This window comes from Narcine bancroftii, chromosome 4, assembly GCF_036971445.1.
Source record: "Narcine bancroftii isolate sNarBan1 chromosome 4, sNarBan1.hap1, whole genome shotgun sequence".
Classification (NCBI taxonomy): domain Eukaryota; kingdom Metazoa; phylum Chordata; class Chondrichthyes; order Torpediniformes; family Narcinidae; genus Narcine; species Narcine bancroftii.
Genome location: NC_091472.1, coordinates 313,777,637 through 313,801,537, shown reverse-complemented (window position 1 = coordinate 313,801,537; position 23,901 = coordinate 313,777,637). Strand labels below are relative to the sequence as shown.

General features: G+C 47.6%; 1 protein-coding gene across 2 annotated transcripts in view; it reads right to left on the bottom strand.

Annotated features, from left to right (window-relative positions):
- Positions 1-23,901, bottom strand: part of LOC138762264 (tubulin alpha-4A chain-like) — a 76,672-nt gene that overhangs the window by 7,162 nt on the left and 45,609 nt on the right. The window contains exons 1-2 of one of the 2 annotated variants that reach the window (XM_069935952.1): positions 3,656-3,791; positions 128-350 (exon numbers count right to left, since the gene is read on the bottom strand). In XM_069935952.1, coding sequence (XP_069792053.1) covers positions 128-350; positions 3,656-3,658 — 226 coding nt within the window. In that variant the 5' untranslated portion in view covers positions 3,659-3,791. Of the gene's footprint in view, positions 1-127; positions 351-3,655; positions 3,792-23,901 lie in introns of those variants that run through there. The other variant, XM_069935951.1, reaches the window with a different exon arrangement.

The following is a 23,901-nucleotide window of genomic DNA, read 5'->3' as shown; positions in this document are numbered from 1 at the left end:
TCAGAATTGCCCTACAAAGTATGACCTTTTTCAGAAAACTATTCATATTTACTTTACAGGTTTACTAATGAAATGTAATTTCGAGTCAAATTCTAAGCACTCATTGTAAATGAGCTTTCTCCATTACCAATCACTGATGGTTCCAGATCTAGAAAGATCGCTCTGGGCACATGTTTCCCAGATCCCATCTCGCAGAAGAAGGTATCAAATGAGTCATCCGGCTCTGCATTGCCCTTGCTTCCCGGTCTATGGCCATCCGGCTGGATTCCATGCTCCAAGCAGTAGAGCTCCCAGCAGGCATTGCCCATCTGGACACCAGCCTGGCCAATGTGGATGGAGATGCATTCACGCTGCAGGAGAGATGAAATGTTCTGTTAGTTTTTTTATTCACCTGTGGGATATGCAGGCCCTGAGTCGTGCTTGATTGCAGAACCTATCCCTAACTCTGTGTGTGGTGTTCAAGAGAGTCAGGCACTGAATGGTTAACGTCAACTTGAGATGGATTTGTCATACAGCGTGGAAATAAGCCCTTCATTCCAACTAGCCAATGTACCACCCAAACTAGTCCAACCTGCCTGCTATTCTACCACATCCCTCTAAACCCTTGCTATCGACGCAACCCTCCAAAAGTTTCTTAAACTTTGCAAAAGGGCCTACCTCAACCACCTCCTCTGGCCACCCGTTCCACACACCCACAGCCCTCAGTGTAAAAGCAAGTTATTCATAAAAAGATTAGTAATAGGACTTGGAAGTGCTCAGGTCAAGTTTATTGCCATCTGATTGTACAAGTAACAACCCGACGAAACAGCGTTCTCTGGTCCATGGTGCAGAGCACACAGACACACAACCTGATATAACACACATATAGTCCAATAATACATATGCAGGGCAAGTATTTCATCTATAAAAATAAATAAATAGATATTGTTTCATGAATATGAGATTGTCCAATGGTCAGTGGGCGCAGTTCCTTTGGTCGTTCTGCAGTCTCACGGCCCGTGGGAAGAAGCTGTTCCTCAGCCTGGTGGGGCTGGCTCTGATCCTCCTGCATCTCTTCCCCAATGGGAGCAGCTGAAAGATGCTGTGTGCAGGGTGGAAGGAGTCCTCTTCAGGCAACAATAGATCACACCGATGGTGGGGCAGAAAACTCCAGTGATCCTCTCTGCCACTATTTCGGTCCTGCATATTGAACTCCGATCCATTTCTCTGCAGCACTGTACCACACTGTGATGCAGCCGGCCGGGATGCTCTTGACAGAGCTCCTGTAGAAGGTTGACATGATGGTGGCCGATTGCCTGTCCGCTTCAGTCTTCTCAGGAAGTGCCGTCGCTGTTGCGCCTTCCTGACAAGTGAGGAGATGTTAAGTGTCCGCAACACTCAGAACAAAAATTTCAGGCCAATAACCTTCTGACATTCTCTGCTTAATTTCCAGATTCACAGAATCTGTGTTTGTTTCGTGCGGAAGATAGAGTCTGAATCAATGATCAACCTGAGGAACTTGGTGTTGCCAGTTTTAAACGAGGCAGCAGAAGGTTGAGAGTCAGAAATGGTAGAGAAGACTTACAGGAGCCCAGCGGCTTGCGGAATAAATGAGGCAAAGTACAATGAATAAAGAAGCATCACGGAAGCCCATGTAGACTATAGACTATATTGAGATTTATGTTTCTTCCCACCGACTTACCCTAGCTTTCTCCTCAAATCACTTTAATTTCTTCTGTCATTCTCAAATATGCCAAGGGAGGAAGGGAAGAAAGGATGAGAAAAGAAAAGAGAATGGAAAGGGATAAATAAAGAGAGCAAGAGAGTTTACATCTGGGATACGCGAATGTATAGAACCATAGAACATTACTGCACAAAAACAGGCCCTTTGGCCCTTCTAGTCTGTGCTGAACTATTCTATCTTGTCCCTGCAGTCTGTATCCCCTCCCATCCATGAGCCTATCCAAATTTTTCTTCAATGTTATAATTGAACCCACATTCACCACTTCAGCTGGCAGCTCGTTCCATACTCTTGCCATTCTCTGCATGAAGCAATTCCTCCTAATGTTCTCCTCAAACATCATTTTTCACCCTTAATCCATGTTCTCTGGTTTATGTCTCATCTAATCGCACTGGAAAATGCCTGCTTGCATTTAGTCTCTCTGTACCCATCATAATTTTGCATACCTCGATCAAATCTCCCCATTCTTCTACGCTCCAGGGAATAAAGTCCTAATCTGTTTAACCTTTCCCTGTAACTCAGTTCCTCAAGTCCTGGCAACGTCCTAGTAAATCTTCTCTGCACTCATATGTACTGGAACACAGTCGCATACCCACGTTCAATCCGGGGCGTAGATCCCAGGCCAACACAAGGCTTGGCAGCAGCGAGATGTGCACAGGTGTCAGGATAACTACAGCCCAAGTTCCACAGGCACCAGAAGACTGCTGAGTAGAAACAGAAGCTGGCCAATCACAGCACTGCCAGGAAATGTGGGGGGGGGGGAGATTGGCAGAAAGCCAAGAGAAAGAGCGAAAAATGCTCTTTACAAAAAAAAAAGCTTTTAAAGCTCCCATTTCACGACTGGTTGCCGTCACACAATCGGAATGTGGGTTTAAACTCGATGCTTGCACACAGCTAACCTGAACGTGTTAGATTAGGTTAATACAAACCATTTGACTCTTCATGATAAAGTTTCAAGAACCCAGTCAGAAAAGTCCCATCTGCTGATTTTTCAAATGCATGCGGAGCCCCCGATAAACAGTGAAACTCAGCCAAGTTTTGATTTTCCCCCTCGCGCGCCTTCTTAAATCATTTTCCCAATTCAGAAATGGCCCCAAAGAGGCCATTAAAAAAAATGAGAGTGAGCTGCATACTTAGTTGCTTTCTCCCACACAGGCCCGCATGCACACATACACTCACACACATACACTCACACACACACACACACACACACACACACACACACACACACACACACACACACACACACACACACACACACACACACACACACACCCACCCACCCACCCACCCCTAAAGGATACACATTCATGCACTCATACAGTATCAGATGCACAGACACACACTCAGATTGAGTCACATAGATACACAGACATATACATAGTGTTAGATAGACTTGCATTTAAGTTCTCCAATGCAGGGGAATGTGCGCCCATTAAAATGTGGCAACATTCTTGGTAAGGGGAAGGTGGGCTCTTGGATTTAATCCTCAGTACGTAGCTGCAGATGTGACAGCTAGCAACATGAACACCCCTGACTAGATCTGTCCACGAGAAGAGTCAGCCCTGAAAGGTGGGGGGGAAAAAGGTGAGTTCAATGAGGGAATAAGTAGATGCAGTTCGTCCCCAAGCAGACTCTGAGATCCCTTCCCTTTAGTCAAAAGCAGTCCCCTTCCCAGCTCCACAGAATCTTTTGGGGATACCTAAGATTAGCCTGATTTAAAATCAATTCAAGCTTTCTCTCTGACTTAACACTGCTCCCCAACCTGCCCTCCCCCCCCCCCCCACCATTTCCCTCCTCTCTAACCAAGACTGATTGCTCGAACTGAGCTCCAAGCTTAAATTCATATCATTAGATTAAAAGCCATCAAACATTCCTCTTTAAGTTTCAACAGTTTAAAGGTCTGGGCTGCACCAGCTGAGTTCAGGTACTCACCATTTTAAATCTCCTTCTTTCTCTCTCTTTCTCTCTCTCTCCCTAAACTGACTGAAGGATGAGAGATATCGTGAAGGCTGACCACCTCAGACAGAGAACAATAGAGTACAACGCAGAGGTGGAAACAAACGGAAAACAGCTGTCCCGGGAACTTATTTATACAGCTGTACACGTCACACAATTGGGGGATTGGTTAAAAAAAATTATAGCAATCAAATATACTAAAAGCTGCAATTACGCGAGAGAGGGGGACAGGGAAGGTGAAGATTCCTCTCCAATTGGCTGGGAGTTGGCGTGGAACCTCTCACCATGCAAAAGATTTTGAATAACAGGGTATTCACACACAGATTTGCATGTATCTGTTCTGCAGAGCAAGTAGAGCAAATGGCTGGTGCACTTTTCCCGAAGAGTGTGTGTGTGTGTGTGTGTGTGTGTGTGTGTGTGTGTGTGTGTGTGTGTGTGTGTGTGTGTGTGTGTGTGTGTGTGTGTGTGTGTGTGTGTGTGTGTGTGTGTGTGTGTGTGTGTGTGTGAGAGAGAGAGAGAAAGATGACAGAGAGAGGAGAGAGGGAGGGAGGGAGAAAGATGACAGAGAGAGGAGAGAGGGAGGGAGGGAGAGAGATGGAGAAAGATGAGAGAAAGAGAGGAGGGAGAGAGATGGAGAAAGATGAGAGAGAGAGGGAGGGAGGGAGAGAGATGGAGAAAGATGAGAGAGAGAGGGAGGGAGGGAGAGAGATGGAGAAAGATGAGAGAGGGGAGAGAGAGAGAGATCAAAAATAACTAAACTCACTTGTTTTAAGATTCATTTGTCTCATTTTACTGAGTAGAATGAGAAGGGCTCTTTGACGAGGTTAAATCTAACAGATATAAAGTTGCAGAACATAGCAAGATTACAGAGCACAGGATTATAGTGAAAGGAAGGTCTATCAGCAAGGCAAGATGAAGCACTGTTGTGGGGATCATTCAGGAGCCTTATGGTTCTGGAGAATCATTTGTGGCTGCACAATTTCACAAATTGAGCCTTCAATTTCACAATTGAGCCTTCTCTCTGAAGGGAGGAGGGAAAGGAAGTGTGCCTGGGGTGTGATGGGTCCTTCAGTATGCTAGCGGTCATTATTGGACAGCAGGAGATGAGATCTTTCTTGTCCCCACCTCCCCCCCCCCCCCCCATCAGCTCCTTGTTGTTGGGGATTGACGGGGCGAGGCCAAGGATGAAGCATGGGGGTTGTTCAGGGGTTTGCATTGATTGGCTGTTGGGGAGTGGCTATTGGTCTTGGGTTCAATATGATTCAGTTCAGTTCAAGTTTTTTGTCATACAGTCCTCTTCGAAGTCTCAGTAGCGGAGAGGGTCAAGAACTTCAAATTCCTGGGGGCCAACATCTCCGAGGATCTGTCCTGGAGCCTCCATGTTGATGCAATCACAAAGGCTCACCAGTGGCTGTACTTTGTGATGTGTCTGAGGAGGTTTGGTATGCCATCGAAAACTCTCCAAAAACTTCTATAGGTGGACCCTGAGTATTCTGGTTGGTTGCATCACTGCCTGGTATGGAGGCACCCACTCTCAGGACAAGAATAAACTCCAGAGGGTTGTTAACTAGGCCGGCAACATCACAGGCACCAGACTGAACTTCATTGAGGACATCTACATGAGGCAGTGTTCTTAAAAAAACAACCTCTATCCTCAAAGACCCCCCCTCCCCCCACCACCATCACCCAAGCCATGCCCTCTTCACTCTGCTACCATCAGGGACAAGCACAAGGGCAGCTTCTTCCCCACTGCCATCTGATTCCTGAATGACCAATGAACCGATGATACAGTCTTAGTTTTAGTGAACTATTATTTTATTTTTTATATATAGTAATGTTGTAAGATGGATATAATATGGATGTTTGCTCTATGACGCTGCCGCAAAACACCGAGTTTCATGGCTTGTTCGTGACAATAAATCCTGATTCTCGTTCTGATTTGGGATGATGGGACAAGGCCGGATAAACATATCAGGATAGACTTGATGGGCCGAAGGGTTCTATGATTCTATGTGCCAAGATGCAGTGATAGAGTTTGTTTCTATGGTATACTGGCCTTAATTACTCGGGGGGGTTGAATTCCGGAAGTCTATAACCAGCTTTGGCTCTTGCTGACATTAAGGGAGAGGTTGTTTCCTGCTGGCACCAAGCCACTAGTCCCTCTACATCCTTTCTACACTCTGACCTCTCATTGTTCGCGATCCTGCCAAAGGCGATGGGGCCAACCACGCATCTATGGATGGAGTTGGAGCGGTGTTTGGCCACGCAGAGTAGGTGGATGACTCTGATGGGTGGGTGTGGGGATCATGTCGGTGAGGATCGTAAGCTGGACATAAAGGTTGTGGGGTGAAACCTTGGATAGTCTATTGAAGAACTGGTGAGGCCAATTCTTTGAAAGGGGGACCTCCTCTCAGATTGCCCGCACCTCAAAACCAGCTCAGCCCGCAGATTACGATTGGATGGCTGGGGTCACATGTATGTTGCCCCTCGGATACGTGGAAGAGGTCAGAATGGGAGATGGAGCGTGTGAGATGAGTTTAAGTAGGTGAAGGATACAGTGGGGTGGCCATCGTGGGAGCGGTGTAGTCTGAGTGGGCCAGAGTTGGAGTGGTGAGTTAAAGCTTTGGAGAGGTGGAAACTAAGGTAAGCCTCTGATGAGAGTTTATTAATATTTATTCTTTGACCTTCATAGAATAGTGAGAATGGCAACAGGGTGAGAGGAGTGTCCATCTTGTGGGAGGTGGGAATTCTGGGAGACGTGCCATCTCCCTGACAGCTACATCTGCATGAGGTGCAGCTCCTTCCAGACCGGCTGAGGGAACTGGAGATGTAGTTCGATGACCTTCAGCAGGGAGAATGAGGTGTTCATAGCGAGGAGCTACAGGGAGGGAGTCAGCTTGTCAAGAGAGGAAAAGGCAAGGCAATCAGGCAGGTAGGGGAGGGTACCCCCTATGGCTGTGCCCCTCAAGGCAGATTTTGGAATGGTGCAAAAACAACAGGGTTGTTATGAGAGACTTCAACTGCTCTAATGTTGACAGGCACCTCCTGATTGCAAGAATGACAGACGGGGCAGAATTGGTCAGGTGTGTCCAAGTAGGATTCCTGACAGTGTGTGAACCAGCCGACTAGAGGAGGGGCCATACTGGATCTAGTTCTGTGTGATTAACCTAGTCAGGTGACGGACCTCTCAGTGGGGGAGCATTTCGGTGAGAGTGACCACAACTCCCTGAGCTTTAGCATAGCCGTGGTCAAGGTTAAAATGGGAAAATGTTTAATTGGGGAAGGGCTCATTGTGATGGGATGAGGCAAGAAATGGGGAGAGTAAATTGGGAACTGATGTTCTGTGGGAACAGCACAGAAGTAACATGGAAGATGTTTAGGGACCACTTGGGTTGGGATTCTGGATAGGTTTGTCCCACTGAGACAGGGAAAAGGTGGGAGGGTAAGGGAACCATGGTTGACAAAAGAGGAGAGTCAGCTGGTTAAGAGAAAGAAGGAAGCGTACATTAGATTTAGGAAGCAAATGACAGGAAAGGCTCAAGAGAATTATATTGTAGCCAGAAATGAACTTAAGAAAGGAATTAGAAGAACTCGAAGAGGGTGTGAGAAGGCCTTGGCAAGTAGGATTAAGGAAAAGCCTAAGGCATCCTATGCTTATGTGAAGAGCAGAAGGATGAGAGTGAAGTAAGGCCACTTAAGGATAAAAAAGGCAACATGTGCCTGAAGGTAGAGGAGGTCCCAAATGAATATTATGCTCATGTTCCCCAGAGAGAGGGGCCTTGTATAGATGACACTTTCCTTATTCTAATATATCCTAATTTCAAAGTATCATCTTCCAAAGCGTAAGATGTGATATCCCAAATTTCAAACTCTTTAATCCAACAAATCAAACTCTGTGGCTGTTGCTTTATGTAGTTTTACTTCATTGATAAAAAGGATAAACATTTTGCATAGCTTCTCATTAAATAACAAGGTATTTACTGTATAATGAGATATAAAAAGTATATGAAGATACACAATCTTAAAGAGATATAAAATGGTATTTAAAGAGATACAAACATTCAAAGAAATATTTCTCATGCTCATGCTTCCTTCACATCTTGTAGAATGCGCAAACGGTCAACCTGGGTGGATAATGTAACACTGTCTCTTAAAGAGACAGGCAAAAAATTAACTAAGAATCTAAAACACAAGGCTTTAACCTTTACACCTTGGTCAATGTGAAAAAGCTCATGCGCTGGAGCGCATTGAGGTTAAGAAAGAAGAAGTGCTTGGATCTTCTTAAAAACATTAGGATGGATCGGTCCCAAGGACTGGACAAGATTAGCGAAGGAAGAGATTGCTGGGGCGTTGGCTCCAATGTGATCCAGCTATGGCTGCCAGGCCTTTACAGTGTCATATTTGTTCTTTAAGTTATATGTGATATTTTTCCGCAGTCCATCATGTTATTGAGTAGAGGGGAGTCAGACTTCCTAGACTATTTGAGGAATGGCCTTCCTTTAACAAATCCTGCTTGGTCTGTGTGTATCAGTTTTGGCAAGTATTGTCCTAACCTATGAGCCATTTCTTTTGCTTGTATCTTATAATCAGCATTTTACAGGGGTATTGGTCTATATGACGAAGATTTTTGTCCTTATTCTTTTTTGATAACACTGTAATAATTGCAGTTGAGAATGATACTGGGAGGGTCTGTGCTGCTCTTTTTAATTTATCATGTTCCAATTTGGTAAGATGTGTTTCCTGCAAAAAGATGATGCCCACTTTTAATTTCTTTAAGTAAGCCAAGAGCCTCTTCCTCTTCACTTTCCCATTTATTCCATTAATATTAAGACTAATGAACTTTAGTGTTTTATCCATAGCATTTATCTCACCCAAATATTGGATAACAATAACATCTTCCTGAATTTCTAAATACTGTCATAACATTTCCCTATTAAAAGACATTTCCAACACGTACATTTCCCCTTAAGAAACACACACACATCCCTAGCTCTGATGGTGACGTTGACAATAGTACGCTGAAGTCCACGAATAAAGCACGCGGGTTCTTCCGAAGAAGAAGAAGAAGAAGAAAACCTTCCCCTTGGCACCATCTTTTAAAATGGCTCCTCTCCCGACACCGCCATCTTCCCCCCCCAAGTCGGAGTTCCCACCTTGCTGCTTTCCTTACCACCTTTCTGTCTTTTCAGAGCTCTCCATATAAACCATATTTTTTTTCTTTTAACCGTGAAAACAAGACAGCTCAGTACTATTAGTATAAATAAAAAGATACACCTTTCATTTAGTCCCATTTTGAAATGGTCTTTTCAGTCCTTTCAGCTGGCAACTTTAATCTTTTCATAACATTCTTAAAAATTCTTGCACTTCTTTTTTGTTGAAAAGTCATCAGTTACCTTCTGAGACGTCTACCCTCAGCGTTGCTGGGTAAATCATTGAGTATTTAAAGTTTTTAGATTGCAGTTGTCTCTTTACCTTGTCAAATTCCTGCTTTTGTTTGATCAAGGTAGGGCTGAAGTCCTGGAAAAATATTACTTTTGCATTGAATATTCACATACTGCTCCAAAAATCGCATCTCTTTCCTGGTAACTTAAAAGTCTTACCAGGACTGGTCGTGGTGGCTGTTCGCCGGTTCTTCTGGGTCCAAGGGTCCAGTGAGCCCTTTCAATTTTTGGCTTTGCATTTAACTTGTTTTGTCCAAGCATTTGTGGGATCCATGTTTCAAGGAAACTCACCGCGTCTTTTCCCTTTATTCCTTCTCTCAGTCCAATGTGGTGATACAACCCCTACACTGGCCGCACTCCTACCAGCCTACTGCAGGGGGAAACCACTGTACCTGTAGGTAGGGAACCTGGGAGGCTGACCCCACTTGGCTGCTGTCAATCACTGTATAAAGACTCAAGCCCTGGCCCCTTGGGTGCAGTCAGACGCGTGCATTCAGGAGTGTACTGAGACCTGGTGCGTACAAGTTTAAGCTAATTAAAGCCTATTGTATAGTCTGCGGACTTTGCGCCAGAATTATTCTCACAGCAGCACTGAGAATTTAATGATCTTAAAATTAAAGGACCATGGAGAAGTTCCTCACCATCGAGAGGCTGGATATCAACCCTCAATACCCAAACACTCCAGCATACTTCGAGATCTGGAAGCATGTGATTGCGGTGGTCATCCACACACAGGCTGAGGTCATCAATACAAACCAGAAAAAACTCATGACACTTTTCACCAAGCTGGGCCCGCGCATTTTCCAGGCTATCCGAGACTGCACAGATTCGAACCAGCAATGGCCACCCAGGAAGGTATGTACTGACCCCCGACGAACATACTCTATGCCCAGTACCTGCTCAGAATCAGGGTACAGCAGCCAGGTGAGTCGGTAGACACTTACCTGGGGGGACTGTGAAAGCCAGGATGTTCGTGCGTGATCGAAGCTGGTGTGACCGCTGGGGAGGTGGAGCGACTCGTCCGAGATCCATGTGTGTGAGGGCTGCAGTCAAGGGCGACCCAACAGAGACTGTTGGAGGAGAATAATGCTTAGCTTGCCAGGATCACAGAGGTGGTCTGATCCCTGAAAGCTGCAGCTCACCATGTAGAGGTCTTCGATGCTCGCCTCCCCCATTCTCCGGCCTGGCCGAAGCCGACGACAGCAGTTGCGGAGGGGCCCCACGTGGAAGAGAGGATGGCTACCACCAATGCAGTCCATTGCTATAAGTACTGCGGGTCCCAGTGTGGGTCAGATAGGTGCCACTGAAAGAACTGTCCCACGAGGAACTCACATTGCTCCCGATGTAGAAGAAAGACCATTTCGCTCAGGTGTCCCTCTCCAGACCCACCGGAAGCCCCTCTCAACCCTCTGATGTGAATACCGGGCAGCACCATTACTCCGCCCACCACTTCCGCCCACACCGACAACGTCACTTCTGGCCCAGCCATCGAACCACGCCTCTGCCATGTGCTCACCACAGGCGCCGCCATCTTTCATCATCTAACTTCCACCTGCACTGATGGCATCACTTCCGGCCAGGTCGCCAGACCACACCGACACCATGTGCATCTTTTGGGGGCCCCCATCATGGGCCAGCCAACACCTATCCATCCGGAATCCAATTCGCCTGGCTCGCTGACCAGATGACGTGGTCAACATGTGTGCATACAGAATCATGCACTCGTCGTACCCCACGCTCCTAAAGACATCCACTGGCCGCTACTCGCCACAAGCATCAGGGACAGCGACTTGGACCCTAATGAGGTCCTAGCGGAGGACAATCCCACACTAATGGAGGACATTCCCCACGGACTCAGGCACTCGATCATGGACATCGTTGTCAACAGGAATGTAATAAAATGCCTGTTGATAGCGGTAGCACTGAGAGCTTTGTGCACCCGAATGCAGTCTGTACCCTGAAACTCAAAGTATACCCAGTGAACTTTGCTATCACTTTCGTGGCTCAGGACCACTCCATCACAGCACTAGGGCGCTGCTTGATGAACTTGACAGTGGGTGCCTCACCTACAACCAGGTGAAGTGCGTGCTCAGTACCACCTGCCTCGCCATCCTGGGGTGCAATGTGGAACATGGTGCCATCGGTCTCGACCCCGAACACATGCACCGCCTGATGGAATTGCCCCTCTCCCACGGGCTCAAGACCCTCTGCAAGTGCCTAAGGCACTTCCATTCCCAGTGCTTCTCAGACAAGGTCAACCCACTGGCCCAAGCCACCACCTTTCCTCTCCCCGCTGAGGGGCATGCAGCCTTTGCCTGCATCAGCCAGGACATCGCCAACGCCACAATGTATGCCGTGGACAAGACCACCCCATTCCAGGTGGAGTGCGATGCCTCTGACGTGCCCTCGCTGCCACCCTCAACCAAGGGTGCCGACCTGTGGCCTTTTTTTTCAGAATCTTCTATGATTAGTGGCTCAGACATTCGGCCTTTGAAAAGGAGGCCCAGGCGATCGTGGAAACGGTCCGCCACGTGTGCCACTACCTGGAAGGCTGGAGGTTCAACCTTCTCACAAATCAGTGTGCACTGGCTTTCCTGTTCAGCACCGTCCCTAAGGGCAAGATCAAGAATGATAAGATCTTGCACTGGAAAGTCAAGCTGGCCATGTTCAGCTACAACATCCAGAATAGACCAGGGAAGCTCAATGACTCCCCTGATCCCCTGTCTCAGACCTGCACCAGTGCACAGTCTGAACAACTTCAGGCGCTGCACGACACCCTTTGCCCCCTGGGCATCATATGCCTATACCACTTCATTAAGTCCTGGAACCTCCCCTTCACCGTCCAAGAAGTCCGGACCATGACTGAATCCTGCAGGGTCTGTGCGGGGGGCAAACTGCGCTTCTTCTTCCCACTACAGGCCGATGTAGTAAAGGCCACTCGACCCTTCAAGCGACTTGGCGTTGACTTCAAGGGACCACTGCCTTCCATGAATAAGAACATCTATTTTCGCTCGGTCATAGATGAATACTCCCGTTTTCCCTTCGCCATCCCTTGCCCTGACACCTCCACTGCCTCCATTATCAAGGCACTAGCACAGATTTTCATACCGGCCTTCATCCACAGTGATCAGGGGTCCAGCTTCATCAGTGAGGAGCTGCACCAGTACCTGTTGGTGTGAGGCATTGTGTCTAGTCGTACAACTAGATATAATCCCAGGGACAATGGCCAGGTGGAATGTGAGAATGGGGTAATCTGGAAAGTGGACCTCCTGGCCCTGAGGTCGAAAGGCTGGTCCATCAACTATTGGCAAGAGGCCCTCCCCGAAGCACTCCATGCCATATGGTCGCTCTTGTTCACGGCTGCCAATCAGACCCATCATGAACGCCTTTTAAGAAATCGGCGACTAGTGTCTCCCTGCCAGCGTGGCTGACATCTCCTCCGTAAACACGTGAGGACCCACAAATCCAAGCCCCCTGGTTGAACAGGTGCCCTTCCTGCATGCGAACCCAAATTATGTCTACGTCAGATACCCCAATGGACAGGAGGACATCGTCTCGACCAGGGACCTGGCACCAGCAGGGGCCCAGCCCTCTCACTCCGGGCATCCCTGGCCCATCCAGGATCCCCTGGGAGTCAGCACCCTACCTCTGCCTCTCAAGAGTGCCCCACTTCCCACGGACCCGCCCCACACCTACACCCCAGCATTGGTTGACACCCCCACTCTGCCTGCACCACTGACCGCCCTGGACCCAGCCGACCCTCAGGTGGCCCTGCCTCAACTGATCATTGACCAGGACCCTGTTCTGCAATGGTCCCAGAGGCACAGATGACCACCAGACCGTCTGAACTTGTAGATGCCTCTCGGTACCAAGAACACTGCCCCCTCCCCAGGACTCATTTAAGAAGGGAGTGAATGTGGTGATACAACCACTACCCTGGTCGCACTCCCACTGGCCCTACTGCAGGGGGCAACCACTGTACCTGTAGGTAGGCAACCTGAGAGGCTGGTCCCACCTGCCTGCTGTCAATCACCGGCCTATATAAAGACTTGACCGGGCTCCCTTGGGTGCAGTCAGACATGTGGAGTCAGGAGTGTACTGAGACCTGGTGTGTACAAATTTAAGCTAATTAAAGCCTGTTGTACAGTCTGCGGACTTTATGTCAGAATTATTTACACAGAATTGCTCACAGTTACATCTGCTTAAATTTTCCATATGGTCAACCTTGTCCATCAGTCCTTTCTTTACTGTGCCCCATAATTTTGCTTTTTGTTCCAGCGCCTTCAGTCTGTCTTTTGTCCAGCTCAGCCTCTGAATGAGTCACTTGTTTAATTAAATCTTCCACATCTTTAATTTCCATTACCTTCTCTGATACATCTCTCATTGCTGATTCCACGCGCGTAAGATGACCGCATACAGTTTCCATCATGTTCAGGGTGGTGGTTATATCTTGGGCCAACTCCCCAGCTCTGCAGGCTTCAGCCAGTCCCAAGGCCCCTGCTGAGTCCCTCCTGGCTGAGCTGTCACTTCTTCAGTTTTTGTTCTCGGTTGCCTCGGTCGTTTAGAACTTGCTTTATCCGTTTTTGGTGATAAAGTTCTGGATTTTGAGCTGTTAAACCGTTTTTTGTGGTGAGCTCTTTCAAAACACTTCTGCTCAGCTCTTTAGCATGCCCATCTAATGGCAGGATTTTTAAGAGTGTGGAAGGACAGAGGGACCTTGGGGTTCAAATCCACAGATCTCTCAGGTTTCCCTATGCAGGTTGAAAGGGTAATTAAGAAGGCTTCTGGTGTGCGGGCCTTCATTGGTCAGGAGATTTGAGTTTAAGAGCTGAGGTAATGTTGCAGCTCTATAAGACCGCACTTGGGACATTGTATTGAGCTCCGGTTGCCTTATTGCAGGAAGGATGTGGAAGTGATGGAGAAGGTGCAGTGGATGCTGCCTGGATTGGAGAATGTGTGTCTTACAAGGCAGTTAACAGAGCTAGGGCTTTTCTTTTTAAGGAGAAGGATGAGAGGGGGCTTAATAGAGGTCTACAAGATGATGAAGGGATTAGATAGGAAGGACAGCCAGCGCCCTTTTCTCAGGGTGACAACAGCAAATACAGAGGACATCTGTGTAAAGTGAGGGGAGGAAACTTTTGGTGAGATGCCAGGGTAAGTTGTTTACATGGAGTAGTGGGTGCCTGAAATGTATTGCCGGGGTGGTGGTGGAGGATGATGGTACAACAGGGACTTCAAAAGTCTCTCAGTCAGACACATGGATGTAAGAAAAATAAAGTGTTACGGGGGGTGGGGGGGGGGTGGTGTGAAGGAGGGAAGGGTTCGAGTGTTATGGTTTACGAAGGTCAGCACAATATCGTGGGCTGAAGGGCCTGTACTGTGCTGAATGTTCTGTGTACACAAAGCCAAGAAGAGGAAAAGACCCTTCATCCAGTTTGTTCCTGTCCACCGAGCTGGCAGACAGGCTGGGTCTCATTTGCCTGCATTTAGAACATGGAACAGGCCCTTCGGCCCCACCGTGTCTGTGCTGAACATGCAGCCATACAGTCCAATCTCTTGGGGAGGGGGGGGGAGAGACCAGAACTAGGGGACATAGCCTCAAGATTCAGGGGAGTACATTTAGGACAGAGATGAGGAGGAATTGCTTTTCCCAGAGGGGGGTGTATCTGTGGAATTCGCTGCCCATTGGTCATGTGTCAAGTGTGACGTCTTCATGTGGTAATGACTTACCCACCTCTATCTTATCCATGCCTTTCATAATTTTATATGTTTCTATAAGATCCCCTCTCATCCTTCTAAATTCCAGTGAGTACAGTCCCAGATGACTCAATCTCTCCTCACAATTTTCTCAACTTCTACAAGGACTTCCCTCAGTCTCCTCTACTCCAGGGAGAAAAGTCACATTAGGGTGACTTCCTTATAATTCCAGTCTCCCAGTCCTGATCATATTCCTACCAAGTTCCTCCAGCTACCCCATCTCAGTTGGGAACCACTCTCCCCTTACTCCTTCCTCAGCAGGCAACGTGACTGGAGCTTCTGGCGCAGTTATCAGCTCACATTTCCCTCCTTGCAGCCATCGGCTGGACTTCACTTCCCTCAAGGAGGCAAATCCACAGACACTAACTGACTCTTATCATAAGGGTCGCTGGGCAACACTAATGTCGACTCTTTGACTTCCGGGAGGCAGAAGGCAACTTAGTACAATATTACACGTTCCGCACGATTAGATGACAAGAAAGGAGTTTTGGAATCAATACCCCCTCTCTCCAAAACCCCGACTCTCTTAGCAATGGCTCTTTGCGTCTTTTCAGTGGCTCTGCCAACATTGTGGTAATATTTGCAACTGATTTCCATCTTTCATTGGAATAGAAAATGCAAATTCCACTGATGCAGAGTTAGCTCCATGAGATCATTATAAGAACACAAGAAATAGGAGCAGGAGTCGGCCATCTGGCCCGACAAGCCTTCTCCGCCATTCAAAGTGATCGTGGCAGATCGGAAGACAGGCTCATCTCCACCTACCTGCCTTTTCCCCATATCCCTTAATTCCCCTGCTATGTAGAAATCTATCCAACCTTAAATATCTTTACTGAGGCCGCCTCCACTGCTTCAATGAGCAGTGAATTCCACAGATTCCCCACCCTCTGGGAAAAGCAGTTCCTCCTCATCTCCGTCCTAAATCTACTCCCCTGGGTCTTGAGGCTGTGTCCCCTAGTTCTGGTCTCCCCCACCCATGGGAACAACTTACCTACCTCTATCTTATCTATGCCTTTCATAATTTTATACGTTTCAATAAGATACTCTCTCATTCTCCCAAATTCCAGCGGGTACAGTCCCAGATGACTCATAGGCAAACCTCCTCATCTTTGCAATCAACCCAATGAATCTCCACTGCACCGCCTCCAAAGCCAGTCCATCCTTCCTCGAGTCAGGAGACCAGAACTGCACGCAGTTCTCCAGATGCGGCCTCACCAGGACCTTGTACAGTTGCAGCAGAATCTCCCTGCTCCTAAATTCGACCCCTCCAGCAACGACGGCCAACATTCCATTTGCCTTCTTGATCGCCGGCTGCACCGTTAATCCAAACTTTTGCGATTCATGCACAAACACTCTCAAGTCCTCTTCCAAGCTCCTGAAACTAAATCTCAGCACAGAAGTATTAGTGACAGCACCTCCTCCACAATAATCCTGAATACTGGTGCCCCCTCCCCCCCCCCACCCCCAGAGCTGTGTGCTCGGCCTCTTCCAGGCTCCTGTACCTCCTTCCTGATGCTAACAGTGAGTACAGTGGGTGGCGGGGGGGTGGGGGGGGGAATCCTTGAGGTTAGAGGGGACGCTTTCTTAAGACACTGCCTCTTGTAGATATCCTTCATGGGGTGAAAGCTAATGCCCATGATAACGCTGGCTGAGTTTACTACCCTCCTGTCTTGTGCATTGGCACCTCCACACCAGACAGCGATGCAACCAGTCAGAATGCTCTCCACGATACACCAGTAGAAATTTGCAAGAGTCTTTGGTGACAGGCCGAATCTCCTCAAACTCCTCACGTAGTATAGCTAAATAGTGCTGTACATAAGAACCCATTCGACCCGTTGAGCCTACTCCACATTCAATAAGATCGCGGCTGATCTGGCTGTGGACTTGGCTCCATTGACCCGCCTGTTCCCCCTTAACTCTTACTTCCCCAGTTCTTCTAAAATCGATCTGTCTGTACCTTAAATACATTCATCGAGGCAGCCTACTGCTTCCTTGGGCAGTTGTAACTCCCTCTACAAGTGAGGGGCTCCAACCCTGCAAATGGCAGATGGAATTTAATGCAGACAAGTGCAAAAAAATGAGGCCAAATATGGAGTATTGAGTACAGGAAAGATCAAGTTCAACAGTATTCTCCAGTTCTTTCCCCAAAGCCCCTGAAATATATCATATGTCCTCTGTGGCTGCAGAGAATCCAGCTCCCTCCGACAGCCAGACTCAATTTCAAGATTCCTTTATTATCATGAAATAAAACAGGTGTAATGTTACGCAAAGATTTGCCATCAGCAGAAATTACCCGGCACCCCTTACAGTCAGAGAAAGAGAAGCAAAGGAGAGTCCCCTCCAGAGTCACTGAGTGTTTGTGGATTCGCCTCCCACCGTTCCCGCAGCCGCACAGTCTCTAGTTCAAACCCGAGCTCCAGATCTGAACCCCCGTCACCATCAGGAAGATTTCAGTGCCTGAGGCGCCCTCTCGCATCCCAGTTCCGATACCTGCAACCCCTTCAGAATTAAGTCTCCAGCCCTGACCTCAGTCACCAGTGGCCCGCAGCCTGTGTGGGCTCCTCGCCTCGAGTCACCAATAGTCCGCCCCATCTGTGTGTTCTTCAGCTGCAGAGCCCCTTGCTGGTCCGCTGCTGTGGTCGCCATCCTGTGGGCCGTCTCCTTTGCTTTTCTTTCTAGGACAGGGGGTGTTCCCTCCATTTTCTGGTTCCCTGCATGAGTCCTCCGCTTACCCTGGGGTTTGTAACCCCTCGTGGCCACTGCCGATCTTAGATGCTGCTATCTTGGGCCCAGACCCCGCGGTCATGGGGCTCCTTTAACAGGCCTTTTAAAGCCTTTTTATCTGGCGATCCGTCCCGTAGGGCAACGATGGTGCCTTTCAGTCAGTTTGATATGTGGGTGCCTCACTCCTCAGAAAGGAACAGTGTCCGCGTGAATGGATTTAGGTGAGTAGGGGGTCGCACGGGTCCTGACCCACTCCCTCGACATCCTTTCCCAGATCTAGCAGCACGGAGAGGTCCAAGACGGCTTGGGGGGGGGGGGGGAAGAAGTTCTGTTGCAGCGAACGGCCAGACCAAGCTTTGATGCAAGGAATGGCCTTTGCTAGACGGCCGTTGACCCCGTGAGAGGGTTCGCCCGCCCTTTAAGGCCTTAATGGGGCCATCAAAAGATGGACTGGGCGGTGGAACCCTGCAGAGGAGCACAGTGTCACTTATTCTCGCTCTCCGCCGGTCCACACCAACGGTAGCATTGCCGTTGCAGCAGCTTTGGTTGCTAATGCAGAGTTAGCTCCATGAGATCATTATAAGAACACAAGAAATAGGAGGGGGGGGGGGTTTGCTGTAAACAGATACCATCAATTCAGGTCTCCCTTTCACCTCTTACCCCACCTAAACATCTCTCCCTAGTTCTCTTGCCACTGAAACCAGTTTGACTCACGACTGCTCAACCAACCTGCATGACATATTTATTTGAACTCCAGGCTCATCGACAACTTTAATCCACTCCAACTTGCCCATGTTGCCACGTGTCCATGTCAGATGCCCTCTCCCTGGCCCAACACTCAGCCCTGGGACACCTAGATAACAAGGACATTCATGTCAAACTCCTGCTTATTCACTGCACTCTTCCTACGACGGCTCTGACCCAAACAAACACATTCCCAAACTCCTGGAGCCAGGTCACAGCACAAGAAAGATCGGCGATAACATCTCCTCCAAGGTAATCCGAGCACCTGAAGGGCCTGTGCTGTGGTGTAAAGATCAATGCTCCATTAGCCCAGTGCCCCACAAGGCTGTGTACTCAGCCCCTTACTAGACCTCATGCGCTGCGTGGCTTAAATACTGTTTTAACTCCATCTACAAGTTTGGTGTTGCAGGTCAGATCTCAAACAAATATGAGAAGGAGTGGTATTTTCTTTTAATTTAGATCAGTGGTTCTCAACCTTCTTCTTTCCATACACATCCCACTTTAAGTCATCCCTCTGCCATCGTTGCTCTGTGATGAATAAGGGATTGCTGAAGGTGGGATGTGGGTGGAAAGAAAAAGGTTGAAAACCACTGTTTTTATCATCCCTCATTGACTCGTTATGTGCACGGTTTCAGAACTCCAAAGCAAAATATTTCAGTCACAATTGGGTCTAGAGCAGTGATTCTCAACCTTCCCTTCCCACCCACATCCCACCTTAAGCAATCCCTTACTCATCACAGAGCACCGATGGCATAGGGATGACTTAAAGTGGGATGTGAGTGGAAAGAAAAAGGTTGAGAACCCCTGATTTAGACGTACAGCAGGGTGACAGGCCCTTTCAGGCACGAGCCCGTGCTGCTCAATTAACCTACAATTTACCACTGGTACGTTTCGAACGGTGGGTGGAAACCAGAGCCCATGGAGGAAACTCAATTAGACATGTGGACAACATACAAAGTCCTTCCAGACAGCGCAGGATTCAAACCATGAACGGACCAGTGCAATACCCCATCATTGCCAGGGAATGGCACTATAACGGACCCATGCAGTATCCCATCATTCCCAGGGAGCGGAGCTGTAAAAGATCAGTGCAGAAATCCACTGTTTCCAGGGCAGTCATGGACCAGTGCAGTACCCCATCATTGCCAGGGAGTGGCGCTCTAATGGACCAGTGCAATGCCCCATTACTGCCAGGGAGTTGTGCTGTAGCCAACAACAACCGCAGATGACAGAATTAACCATATAACCATATAACCACTTACAGCACAGAACAGGCCAGTTCGGCCCTTCTTGTCCATGCCGGAACAAATCCCCACCCTCCTAGTCCCATTGACCAGCACCCGGTCCATACCCCTCCAATTCTCTCCCCTCCATGCAATTATCCAGTCTTTCCTTAAATGTAAATAATGTCTTTGCTTCAACCACCTCCGCTGGAAGCTTATTCTACATTCTAACCACCCTTTGCGTGAAGAAAAAAGCCCCAGTCTGCACAACCTTTCCCTGTAACTTAAACCTTGAAATCCTGTCAGCATTCTCGTGAACCTTCTCTGCACTCTCTCTATTTTGTTTATATCTTTCCTACAATTTGGTGACCAAAACTGTACACAGTACTCCAAATTTGGCCTCACCAATGCCTTGTACAATTTCATCATAACCTCCCTACTCTTGAATTCAATACTCCGATTGATGAAGGCCAACATTCCAAATGCCTTCTTCACCACACCATCTACCTGAGTAGCAGCCTTGAGGGTACTATTTACCATCACTCCTAAATCCCTTTGTTGCTCTGCACTCCTCAATTGTCTACCATTCAATGTATATGACCTATTTAGATTTGCCTTTCCAAAATGTAACACCTCACTCTTATCTGTATTAAATTCCATCAGCCATTTCTCAGCCCACACCTCCAGCCTTCCTAAATCACCTATCAATCTACGGTAATCTTCCTCACTGTCCACAACACCACCAATCTTGGTATCATCTGCAAACTTACTTATCCAATTCACCACCCCTTCTTCCAGATTGTTAATATATATAACAAATAAGAGTGGACCCAGGACCGATCCCTGAGGAACTCCACTAGTCACCGGCCTCCAATTGGACAAACAATTTTCTACCACTACTCTCTGACACCTCCCATCCAACCATTGCTGAATCCATTTCACTGCTTCCTTATTTATACCTAATGTCTCCACCTTTTTTCCTAACCTCCTGTGGGGAACTTTGTCAAAAGCTTTACTAAAGTCTAAATATCCACAGCCTTCCCTTCATCAATCTTTTTTGTAAGCCCCTCGAAAAACTCTATAAGGTTTGTTAAGCAAGATCTACCCCTGACAAAACCATGCTGATTACTACCTATCAATCCCTGTTCTTCCAAATATTTGTAAATGCCATCCCTCAGAACACTTTCCATCAACTTACCCACCACAGACGTCAGTCTCACATGTCTATAATTTCCAGGCTTACATTTGGACCCTTTCTTAAACAGCGGAACAACATGAGCCACCCTCCAATCCTCTGCCACTAGCCCGTGACCAGTGACATCCTAAATATCTCTGTTAATGGCCCCATTATCTGTCCACAAGCCTCCCTGAGTGTCCTTGGGAATATTTTGTCTGGTACGGAGATTTATCCACCTTTATCTTTTTCAACACAGCCATCACTACCACCTCGGTTATCCTTATATGCTTCATGAGCTCCCCACTATTTTTCTTTACTTCACCTGGTTCAATATTTTTTTCCCTAGTGAATACCAAGGAAAAGAAATCATTTAAAAATTCCCCCATCTCCTCTGACCTCACATAGCCTACCCTCCCTATCTACAAGGGGTCCAATTCTATCCCTCACTAATCTTTTACTTTTAATGTACATATAGAAACCCTTTGGATTTATTCTTACGCTGTCTGCCAAAGCCTCTTCAAGCCTCTTTTTGGCCTTTCTAATTTCTTTCTTAAGATTTTTTCTACACTCCTTGTAGTCCTCTTTCAATTTCTCAGCTCCCTGCTCTTTATACCTCTTGTACACCTCCCTCTTTCTCCTAACCAAATTTCTAATATTCCTCGAAAACCAAGCCTCCTTATGACTTCCAGCCTTTCCTTTGATCCTCACTGGGACATATCTACTCTGTACTCTCAAAATTTATTCTTTGAATATTCTCCATTTTTCATTTACATCCTTTCCTGAAAAATCATGTCCCACTCAATACTCCCCAAATCCATTCTTATTCCTTCGAAATTTGCTTTTCTCCAATCCAGAACCTCAACTTTAGGCCCTTCTTTGCTCTTCCCTAAAACTAATAGAGTTGTGATCACTAGACCCAATTTGTTCTCCAACATTAATGTCCGATACCTGACCCATCTCATTCCCTAACAGGAGATCCAGTATTACACCGTCCTGAGTCGGTTCCTCTACGTATTGATTAAGAAAATTATCTTGTACACGTTTGACAAACTCTAGTCCATCCAGCCCTCTTACTGTATGGGTATCCCAATCAATGTGAGGGAAGTTAAAATTTCCCATGATCACTACCTTATGTTTATTACACATATATGCAATCTCCTTACAAATTTGTTCCTCCAATTTTCTTGGCCCATTTGGTGGTCTATAATACACTCCTATTAGTGCCCTCATGCCTCCTCCACCCCTCAATTCCACCCAAACAGCCTCATTGGATGATCCCTTCAAACTATCCTGCCACCTCACGGCAGTAATGTCCTCCTTAACAAGCAGAGCAACTCCTCCCCCTTTTTTTACCCCCTGTTCTATCACATCTAAAACATTTGTATTCTGGAATATTTAGTTGCCAGTCCTGACCCTCCTGTAACCAGGTCTCACTAATTGCCACCACATCATGATTCCAAGTGCCAATCCATGCTCTAAGCTCATCTACCTTGTTCACTATGTTTCTTGCATTAAAATACACGCATTTCAGAGAATGACCCTCACATATATTCACTTTTCTACCTTTTACCTTAACCTCCATCCTTCCTTTGTTATCTTTATAATTCTTAACTAGGTGGCCATGCACCCTAGACACTGCTCGCAAACTCTGTTCCCCACCCTCCTGCCAAACTAGTTTAAACCCTCCCCCACAGCTCTAGCAAATCTGCTTGCCAGGATATTGGTCCCCCTCCAGTTCAAGTGGAGTCCATCCCTTTTGTACAGGTCCGACCTTCCCCAGAAGAGATCCCAATGATCCAAAAATCTTATCCCCTGCCCCCTGCACCAGCTCTTTAGCCACGCATTCATCCTCCACATCCTCCTATTACTACCCTCACTAGCTCGTGGCACGGGCAGCAATCCAGAGATTACTACCTTGGAGGTCCTGTTTTTTAACTTCCTGCCTAATTCTATGTATTCCTGTTTCAGGACCTCATCCCCACTTCTAACTAAGTCATTGGTCCCCACATGGACCACGACTTCTGGCTGCTCACCTTCCCCTTGCAGAATTCTGTGAACTCGATCAGAGACATCCCGGACCCTAGCTTTCTTTGGCTCTTTGGCTTGGCTCGCGGACGAAGATTTATGGAGGGGTAATGACCACGTCAGCTGCAGGCTCGTTTGTGGCTGACAAGTCCGATGCGGGACAGGCAGACACGGTTGCAGCGGTTGCAAGGGAAAATTGGCTGGTTGGGGTTGGATGTTGGGTTTTTCCTCCTTTGTTTTTGACAGTGAGGTGGGCTCTGCGGTGTTCTTCAAAGGAGGTTGCTGCCCGCCGAACTGTGAGGCGCCAAGATGCACGGTTTGAGGCGATATCAGCCCACTGGCGGTGGTCAATGTGGCAGGCACCAAGAGCTTTCTTTAGGCAATCCTTGTACCTCTTCTTTGGTGCACCTCTGTCTCGGTGGCCAGTGGAGAGCTCGCCATATAACACGATCTTGGGAAGGTGATGGTCCTCCATTCTGGAGACGTGACCTACCCAGCGCAGTTTGATCTTCAGCAGCATGGATTCGATGCTGTCGGCCTCTGCCATCTCGAGTACTTCGATGTTGGAGATGAAGTCGCTCCAATGAATGTTGAGGATGGAGCGGAGACAACGCTGATGGAAGCGTTCTAGGAGCTGACTCCATTACCTCCTTTCTTAATATATATAGGTTATTTAAAAAGAAAAACTAAACAAATAATACTAAAACCTTACCATACAGGGAGCTCCTTCTTACCGAAGTCCCTCGAGCCAAAGTCCCAAGTCTTCACTCCTTCACTGCCCCACTCCTCACTGGCCGCTCCCTCCCCTTTCACTCCTTTTATTGGCCCCTTGACCAATTAACCCCGTCACTTTCACCAAGCTCCTCCTCCTCTGACTCTCTCCGAGCTCCTCCTCCTACTCCCAACCGAACCAATTCTGAGATAAAAATCTGAACCAGAAGCCCTCAGCGGGTGTTAAAATAAGCTGCTGGAGGAACATTGAATCTGGGGAAGGAAATGAACTGGGAAGGCAAGAAAAGAAGTAAAACCACTCAGAATGCTGGAGGAACCAAGCAGGTTTTGCAACGTCCATAGAAGATAAAGATATATTACCGACGTTCGGGCTGAGCCGTCCTTAAAGGTATAGGTAAA